Below are 9,979 nucleotides of genomic sequence, written 5' to 3'. Positions count from 1 at the left end.
ACCTTCTGCTTTTCCCAAATACAATGTAGCCTACAGGTGTACCTTTCATCAGTCCAGTTGCAATGGATGGACTGTGATGAACTGCCCTACTTGTGATTGTTTAGAGATTTTAAAGGTTTTATAACAATTGTACAGATTTTTTGGCCCAGAAACAAATCTATTCACCTTTGCAGCGCCAGTAGGCTACTTTGTGTGCGGAATGTGTGCAAACACACATTCCAAACAAGCATACACAAAAGTTTCAAGAGTGGGGGATGGAGTAGAAGATGGAGACAAATTCATTAATATGATTTATTTTCGCGAAATGGATGTGCAGGACTGAGCGGCGGTCATATTTTGTACCGCTACGCGGTACATCTAGTTTTATATGGAAATCAAAAAGCTAACACTGAACAGTGAGCAATGAAAGACTGGGCAGTGTGCATCCTAAGCGCTGATGGATGAATCCCACTGATGTGAAGTTCTGCACATGAGAACCATAGCAGTGTTGCTGCATCACAGTAGCTGTATCTCCCTCATGGCAGATGAAGGGATGTTGGTGTCTCCCTTCACACAGCTCATGGAGGTCGGGTCACATTTCCACTTGTACTCACAGCAGTGCTTACCATCTAGGCAGCATTGGCCCTTTGTGTAATACAGAGAAGACCGAGTTAGCAATGCACTTAATGATATGATATGTGGTAAACGTATAGATACTGTACACATCCATGCTGGCAGGCAGCCATATAGACACTGTAGATCAGGGGTGTCAAACATAAGGCCCGGGGGTCAGATCAGGCCCGCCAGCAGCCCCCATACGGCCCCCAAGATGTTTTGGGTAGGAAGGAAAAATTAGAAAGAAAAGATATTCACATGCAGCTATCTTCAACAATTTATAATGAGCAATTTATGTGATAAATTGATTAAACCTAGCACTACAAACCATCCTCAGGAAAGAAAAGGCCAAAAAACTGACATGGAAGTAGGGTGTTTCAAGAGAGAAAGAGCAGGATATGATGTCAGTAGATGATTTGTACTTGTTTGCTCATAAATGGGTATAGTATATCATCAAACAACAATCTGATACCAATGCATAGAAAAGAAATTGACCATGACGGCCCCCACGAGGTCTCATTCCAACAAATCCGGCCCACTGCCTAATATAAGCTTGACACCCCTGCTGTAGATGGATTCAGGTGGATAAATATGTGTCCATAAATGCATACATAGATGGATGAATGCACATGTAAGAAATAATGTTTCAGCACAATACTGTATCACTGAAGTCTCTATAGTTTCCTGGCCATTCTGTGGCAGCACAGTGCTCGGGGTGCTTTACCTGCAGGTGCGGGCAGCAACCCCATTCTCCAGTGGGTGACTGGCAGCAGGAGTTGCCGTCGGGGCAGTAGAAACGTCCGTCACAGCGTATGACCTGAGTGGTCAGGGCCACGCTGTCATCTCCAGGGGCCAGCTCCAGTGTGTACCAGGGTACAGGAGCAGCAAAGTCTGTCTGCTGGCGGTATGAAAAACATCTGTTTGTTAACAGCTATTAGGTTATTTTATTCTGTTAGTTATTTAGTGGTCATGGTTAGCAGAGCCTGATACTGGTCAGCAGCCATGAAGACTGAGCAGAGCGTAAGTTTTAAGACATATTTTTATGAGTTATCAAACCAGTCCACATTTTCATATTAAAGGGCATTTTGTGTTCTGTATATTTATTGTAGTTATATATTTAAATTCAAATATTCCAACACCATTTCTGCTTTTTTTTTTAAAAATACCTCATAGCCATCAAATCTGAGGGCAGGCAGCTGGGGAGAGGCAGCTATGCGCAGATAATCTTTCTGGCACTTGTAAGAGCTGCTGTCACAGATGTAGCCACTTGGACAGCAGTGAGCGCCATCCCTACAACAGTGGCCCTAAAAATCAATCAATCCATTAATCAATCAATCAATCAATCAATAAGCCTATATTTCCAATCATTCTAATATTGCTAAACCATATGTTCAATTATGCATAGACTTTGATGGGGTTTTACATAATAGAAAGAAGACCGTTGCTATGTGGATTCCATTAATTGAATGGCATACATTGCAATAGTTGGCAGGAGTAATTTATAATTCTTATATTATAATTATAAAATATCACAAATAGTGTATTTAGCAAACACTGTAGCACTGTATCAATAGCAAATGAGAAAAATGCTTCACATTTCCACTCACGCGTGAATACTTGCAGCATGTCCATGTACCAATAGGGCTTAAACAGCATGTTTGACCATCACTGCAGTAATAATCCTCATCACAATGTTGTTTATCAACAGCTGGTGGCCTCTGCTGAATGGCTCTGTGGTTGGACTAAGAAACAGAGAGTTAGAGGACAGTGGTTTTGAGTCCCTTGGTTAATATCTATGAAGAGGTGATCTGAACTTTTTTGTATTGCTATTAGTTGCAGTGCTAATAGTTGGAAGAGCACGGCACTGGCCAGCAGCCATAAAGACAGAGCAGAGCATAAGATGTAAGGCTCATGCTTATGAGTTATCAGAGCAGGTCCCTTCCATACCATTTTTAATACAAGCATTTTATGTTGCAAAGTTATTTTTTTACAATTCAAATCCTCCATGACAGTTTGAGTTCTGTATACCTGGTCATCATCAGATCTGACAGCTGGCAGCTGGGGAGTTGCATCTATGCTCAGATCCCCTTTCAGGCACTTGGTAGAGTTTCTGTTACAATAGAAGCCAAATGGACAGCAGTGAATGCCATCCCTACAGCACCGACCCTAAAAATAAACAAAACGTAATAATGATGATGCTAGCCTAAAGAGATTTCAGATTAAGAAGTGATCTGAAGTACCTGATGTGATGGGGAAGTAAATTCCAGGGCTGTGAGAAACATTAGCACTATGACAAACATTGATAATGAGTACATTGAAGCAGAGCGTCAGAGAGACTGTCTGATATTACACCAATCGATCAGTCTGTCTGTCTTGAATTATGTATGAACTATAATGTTTTTTTACATAAAATACAGAAGGCAATAGCCATGTGGATTTAATTGATTAAAATACACGCAGTGGCAGTTGGCTGGAATTTCTACAATGGTAATTTTATGAATATCAAGAAGAGTGTTTTTAACCTGAGGAGTTACAACCACTGCCAAGTCATGTGTCAAAAGTGTCTGCTTAAATTCAGTAATACATACCATACATCGCAAATGAGAATAAGCGCTTCACATTTTCACTCACATGTTTGTGTCCACAGCAGCCCCATTTACCAGAGCGGCCTATGCAGCATGTTGCATCATCACTGCAGAAATAGATGTTGTCACACTTCACCACACCAGCATCTGATGTCTCCTGAATGGCTCTGCTGTCAGACTCCGGAAGAGAGAGCTTGAGGAGAGCGGATTCAGGTTCTTGGGCAGGTGTGTGCTTCAGCCATGCCAGTCTGTACCATGGCATGCTATCTTTTACACACGCCTGAGCTGCACTGCTGCAGTGGTAGCCAGCTGGGCAGCAGTGCAGCTGGTCAGAACAACAGACAGCCTGGGAAATATCATTAAAAAAGAGTTGTCAGTCACAATATACACTTATAATTTCCCCTTGACACCAAGGCCCATTACACCTGTGATGGCACAGTGAGAAATGTCTAGGGAAATACATGGTCATCTCATGTTTGTTGTAATTTTGAAATTACTTTGTATTCAGACTACTTTTACACAAAATCTACTTGTTAATACATCTGTTATCATTCTGATGGCCTGGCACAAGTTGTCCACATTTCACTGGCTCCAGTCACTGTCCTCAACTTACAAAGGGATCGTTGCAACAGCCATACCCTCCCTTGGTCAGGCAGCAGGTGTTCCTGTCTGGACACAGACCCCCATCTGGGCAAACAACTGTTGCAGAGACCAGCCCTACACAGAGGGATGTCAGCACAGCACAGGCCAACATCTGCATCAAAACAAACACCTTACATGACATTTTTGTACTGTGCAATTCAGATAAGATTACTTCAAACTGTTTTACAGTGTGTCTTGTAGTTTGCACATTGATCAGGCCACTTGTACTGGAATTGCACTCTATACATGAATGACCTCAACTGGTTTATATATGGGGGAAAAAGAGACTTTATGTGCCCTAATCGCTGACACATCTCTGGTCAGATAATCGATATTAATATGGCTAGATAATCTGAGTGACAATAATAAAATATAATAATATATAGAGATAACTAATGCCATCCCTAACAGACATTCAATTCTCCTTGACAATTGACAAATCACAAGACATGAAAAAGAATTTGAGAAAATAAGCAAGCAAAATATAGCATTAGCTAATCGGCATCAATAGCATCATCAAAACTCATCCTACTTTCACAGCAGCCAGACCGTGGTGTTGTACACTCTCCTCTTCTTGACACTTGTTATGCACTACCTGCCCTCCAACCTCAGACTATATCCTTCGGAACTTCCCCTAAGTAAAATAGAAACTGCTGTTATAGCTCCACTCCACGTCAATGATTAGTAGGCATGAGTTAAGTTCTTCTACAGGACAACAAATGACCTTAACATTAAGTTGAATGGGAAACATTTGATTGATGAATTTTGAGCCAAACATGCTTCAATATATGGAAAAGACATTTTGGGAAATAATTTGTGCAACCAATTCTCAGTCAACCAAAGGAAGTGTAGGAGACAAAATTGCACATTTAAACAATGTTGATTGGAGTTTAAATGTCAGTTTCCCATATATAATAGTGCACTCATTTTAGTAAAGAGTGTTAGTTTATTTTACTAAATCATGCGCTCAATTTACAAAAAAAACAAAAATAAGGGCATTGTTTATGGATGTATTATCTATTCTACATGGTAGAGGTCTGCACTCCCGTGGGATCCCCCCGAGGCTCTGTGGGGATACAGGGGGGATGAAAGAGGTGTGTTTGTGGGAGTGCGAGAAACAGATGATTCGCTGCACTCCCAAAAATTATATATTTGCGTAAAATAAAAAAATATAGAAAGGATTAAAGTGTTAGTGTAAATAATTATAGTTGTGCTATAGTTTCCTGCTGCTCTAAAATTGAAAGCATGACAAAGGACAAGGGCACCACTAGTAGGCTATTTCAGACGTTAGTGCCTTTCTAAAGAAAGGTAGCCTACATTCAGAATCACAAAACCTAAAATCAGACTGAAAACCGAATGATTTTCATTTCGGTTTGTTATGAGTAAAAACGTTATTTTTTTCGTTCCCGTTCCAGTGTTCCAAGGCCATTCCTCTTAATGGTAACCGGTTAGAACGTTATAGAAGAACGGTTAATGACGTTCCTTTAAAATTGACATTGCCCTTTACAAATTCATTTTATGGCCGGTGGCACAATACTAGGCTATAGGCTCTTTTTCTGCCCAACAGCCTTAAAGTTAGCCTGTTGGTAGCCTGTTATTTCACACAATGTTTCAGTAATTTAGGCTACCTACTTGGAAAAGGCAGTTACAGTGTTGGATATGAAAATCCTTTTTATCAACTCATAATAGGCCACAAGGCCGTAGTCATGATGTCAACATTGGGGGGGACCAAATCTGTGGTGGGGTCTGAGGGCCATGCAAAAAATATTATTAAAAATCACAAACAAGTTGTTACGACGTTTTTTCCAACTTTAGTAGGGGGGCCTATGTGTCTAATTTGGGGGCCTGTGGGATTCGCATGTTAATTTTTGGAGAGTGTTATATCTTTGTTCTAGGGGTTCTTAAGAGTAAAAAAAAACATGTCTCCATTTTTTTTGATGGTTTTGAAGGACCCAAATCAAAGGTCAAATTCAGAAAACATCAAATTTGGTGTTTTGTCCATAAACCTCACATTGCTGGTATTATAGCATAGGGTTTGGTGCCAAAAAGCAAAGATATTCTACAAGGTAGTGTGCAAAAGTGGGCCACATAAACAATACAACATTATAAAACATTTTTAGGCTGATGATTGATCTATTTAACAAGAAATTGTGCCTAAAATTCTAGAAATTGTCTGCTTAAAAAAATAATACTTCAATATCAATACTATCAATTCATGCCTATTAGTGTGCTTGAGTGTAGGCCTAGCCTGCTCTGTCAGTTCTTGTCTACACCCATTCAGAGCAAAAAAGTGCAGAGATCTCTGTTAAATCAAGTTTAATAGACTTTTACATAGTACCAGCTGAAGTCTGTAAGGCCTTCCGTAGCCTATGTAAGTGTGAAGAAAAAAAAGGGTAAAGGATCAGATAGACAGACAGGTGTGTGTGTGTGTGTGTGTGTGTGTGTGTAAGAGAGAGAAAGAGAAAGAGAGACACTACCAGCATGGACGGATTATGAACTTTCAGGCCCCTGGGCCCAGATGTATTAAGGGCCCCCCACTAATTGTTGCGGGGGACATTTTTTTACATTTATTTGATGTGATTTCCTGTATTTTGGTGCATTTTGGGGATGGCCAATACTTTTATTCAATCAGATTCATAGCCTATGTGTTGAAATGATGTGTTGATATTGAGGCAATGATTCCATGCAATGGCTTGGGCCCCCTGACTCCTTGGGCCCCTGGGCTTGGGCCCGGTAGGCCCGTGCAGTAATTCATCCCTGACTACCAGTGACAGTTGGCTGATGATAGCTGGCAGTGATAGAATTTAGAATATCGAATAACCTGAAGCACATAGTGCTCTGTTCTTCATGGTTGGTGATATTAGTGACCTTCTAGCCTTCTACATTTGAGCAAGCACATTTTCATAGTTCATGGTGGCACAGTCTAGTTAGGTTATATTCTGAGGTGTGTCTTTCTGTTAGTCAGGTGATGGCACACATATTCTAAAAGAAACAGATTTTGGGCTATGTATCCAGTGGCAGATATGTGTGGACTGGTGAATGACCCATCACTAGAGACATATGCCAAATTTCTTGTTTTTGTCCATGAGAGAGTATGGAGATGGGGATCACAGATCAGCCAATGATTACATTGTTACAGTGCAGTTATTTTACAACAGAACTAAGCAGTTTGGCACAGGAACTGCTACAAATCCACCTGTAACAGTGAGCATCTGCAGCATGCTAAGATTCGCTACTAGAAATCATGTGAAGCAGGCAGGACTCAGTGTCTTCAGAAAAGACGTGGTAGACCATCTTCTGAACCTGCAGCAACACCTGCAACTGCATCAAGTCCATCTAGGGACTTTGTACACTTGTTCAGCAGCAGCTGCTGCCAGCATAGATAAGTGCTTCTTCTGTCAGAAGCAGACAAAAGAGTGTCTTCATGAGGTGTCCTCTTTCAATGCAGGCAACCAACCAAGAACTATAAGTAATATTTTGAAGTCAGTGACTTTTAACAGGTAGCCAGTGTAAAGATGCTAGGATGGGGGAAATATGTTCATATTTTTTTTGTGTGTGAGCAGCTGCCTTTTAAATAAGCTGTAAGCTCTTTAGACAGGTATTATTACAGCCAGCATAATAGCATTGCAATAACATTGCAATAGTCTATCCTTGAGATGACAAAACATTAATTTCTCGGCATCTGGTAAGGATAAGGACTTCCTTATCTTTGAAATGTTCCTTAAATGGTAAAATTAAGTTTTGGTGATCTGTTTTATGTGATTACTTAGTGCTAGTTCCTGGTCAATTATAACTCCCAGGTTTTTAACACTTGTGGATGAGGTCAGTGGAAGATCACTATATGAAGCCTGTGATGTGGATAGGATATCCCTCATCTTTTTAGAACCTAAAACCATGACTTCTGTTTTATCTGAGTTCAAAAGCAGGAAATTATTCGTCATCCATGTCTTTATATCTCTTATACATGTGTCAAGTTTGGCTAACGGGGTTAATTCATCAGGTTTTATAGAGAGGTATAGTTATGTATCATCTACTAAACAACAGGGGCCCCAGTACTGAGCCTTGAGGCACTCCATATTTTACCATAATCTGGGTAGATGGTTTATTATGGACCTGTACAAATTGTTGACGGTTAGGAAGGCATGATCTAAACCAAGCGAGTGCTGAGTCTTTGATGCCTATCAAATTTTCAAGCCTAAGTAGTATGTCATGGTCTATGGTGTCAAAGGCAGCGCTGAGGTCCAGGAGAACCAGTATCGATACAAGGCTAGGTTTTTTGAGGGAGGGCTTAATAACAGATGTCTTAAACGACTGTGGTACATGCCCTGATAGAATTATTTATAATCTAGAGCAAAACATTATCCAGGAAGGGGAGACCAGTCTTAAGAAGGTGAGTACAAATAGGGTTTAGTAGACTAGTTGTAGATTTTGATGAGGAAATTGTGGAGTGGAAGTGAGATCTAATATGTTATGTAAATGAATCTCATCTGTGATTCTGTGATTTTGCTATCTTTCAGCAATGGAGTATGTGTATTTGGTGAAACTGATTGGTTATTGATCTTATCTCTAATTGTTTGACATACAATCATAATACTGACATACAATCATACTGTTGAAAATAAGAAAATAACTGTTTTGTGAACTTTATTCAACATAGCCAGTGATTTAGGCGAAATTTATGGTGTTAATTATAGTGAAATATACAATTTCACAAAAATAGGGTTAAAACAGGTTAAATAAAATGGAGACATAATTTTTCTCCATGTTCAATGACCTCTAAAGACAGTCCAACCACTCTCCAAAAATTAACATTTCAATCCCACAGAAACCACATAGGCCCCCTGACTACTTGTGTGCCGTCGCCACATTTGATTCCTACGTTTTGCCTGCATGGATGCGCGATCGAGTGCGCATCTAAATAATATGCAAGATGCAACAACCATTTCTAAGAGGCCTATAAACAGGGTAATTCCTGGCATTAGTATAGCATATGAATGCATTATTTACGTTGTAAGACGTGAAAGAAATGAATGACACAGGCTTGCACAAATTCGTCATTTAAAATAAAACTTTTCACTTTCGCTATCATTGCGAGAATAGGTTACAATATGGAAAATGTTTCAAAGTTCCCTTTGAGTCTGATCGGCTCCAAAAATGTGTGGGATTTCCTTAGCCTGTGCTACACCTTTCCAAGTTTTGTGAGAATTGTGAGCTTTTGCGATATTGTTGCCAGCCCTACCTCACCGCAGTAGGGTCAGAGAGGGTTAAAGCGGAGCTAGTACAGTAATCAAGGATCTTTGGTAGGGTGCAGCAAATGGAAGCTTTTGATAGCGCACGCCACTAACGAAAAACTAGGGTGACCAGATGTGCTCTTTTTCCAGGACATGTCCTCTTTGAGACCTTAAAAATCGTCCAGAATTTTGTTATTCTAGAGCCTCAAACGTGTTTACAGCGAAATTGCATTGCGTTTTTCCTCTGTCGTTCACAAATACGTTCAAAATAGCCTTTTGAGGCAGTGTTTTCTCTTATGTCCTCTTTTTCACAAACTAAAAAGAGGACACAATCAGGTCACCCTAGAAAAACGGAAAACCACCAGGTCAAACCACTCAGGGGTGTAGGCTACTCTGGAACCATAGGTCACTAATTTGTGTGTTATTTATGTTTGATTACATTTCAGATGATGGTGGTTGTTGGTTTCCTGTAGAGTTTTTTTTTCTTTATTTATTTTTCTATGTCCGTATATTGGGGGGGACATTTTGGTCATATTTGAATATTGGGGGGGACACGTCCCCCTCAATGTCTATGGTGACTACGGCCCTAGCTTATTATATAGGGGAGACACTTATTCATAAAATCTGATTATTTTCATCCTATAAGGGGTCTGGGGAACACTGCGTGGGCAGGTGACTTTCTAAGCCCATGGACTTTTGAATAATATTCAAAGAAAGGTTAATCGGAATGATAAATACAGTTATTAAAGTTTTCTAAAATTGAAAATAGCCTTTTCACTCTGGAACAAGTGAAATTGGTTTTGTTCCCGTTTACGTTCATCCAAAAATGTTGTTTGTTTTTGTTCTTTGAACCAATTCTAATCTCCGTCTGGACGTCTACAAGTATATATTTTTTCTTGGCCAAAACAAGCATTTTACATACACATT

At 40.0% G+C, this 9,979-nt stretch overlaps 1 protein-coding gene across 1 annotated transcript; it reads right to left on the bottom strand.

The window, feature by feature from the left end:
- Nucleotides 1-277: 277 nt before the first annotated feature.
- Nucleotides 278-4,422, bottom strand: LOC143140695 (progranulin-like). The gene is made up of 8 exons (XM_076301745.1): nt 4,354-4,422; nt 3,793-3,933; nt 3,226-3,525; nt 2,623-2,760; nt 2,202-2,336; nt 1,761-1,898; nt 1,319-1,492; nt 278-624 (listed from the first exon to the last, which is right to left on the bottom strand). Exons 2-8 carry the CDS (start codon nt 3,931-3,933, stop codon nt 496-498), a joined length of 1,155 nt encoding a protein of 384 aa, XP_076157860.1. The 5' UTR covers nt 4,354-4,422; the 3' UTR covers nt 278-495.
- Nucleotides 4,423-9,979: the final 5,557 nt, after the last annotated feature.

The sequence above is a fragment of the Alosa pseudoharengus genome, unplaced genomic scaffold (genome assembly GCF_046254945.1).
Source record: "Alosa pseudoharengus isolate Yale_2024_CS ecotype anadromous, Long Island Sound unplaced genomic scaffold, YU_APseudo_1.1 YU_APseudo_1.1_scf_23, whole genome shotgun sequence".
Lineage (NCBI taxonomy): Eukaryota > Metazoa > Chordata > Actinopteri > Clupeiformes > Clupeidae > Alosa > Alosa pseudoharengus.
This window is presented reverse-complemented; position numbering and strand designations above follow the sequence as displayed.

What these genes read in the sequence shown, in the direction of transcription:
- LOC143140695 (XM_076301745.1), bottom strand. Translation starts at nt 3,933, where the DNA reads ATGTTGGCCTGTGCTGTGCTGACATCCCTCTGTGTAGGGCTGGTCTCT. An exon ending in TCAGATCTGATGATGACCAG is followed by an intron (nt 2,337 to 2,622) that starts GTATACAGAACT and finishes TCTGTTTCTTAG; the next exon opens with TCCAACCACAGAGCCATTCA. An exon ending in GTTGCTGCCCGCACCTGCAG is followed by an intron (nt 625 to 1,318) that starts GTAAAGCACCCC and finishes TATTACACAAAG; the next exon opens with GGCCAATGCTGCCTAGATGG.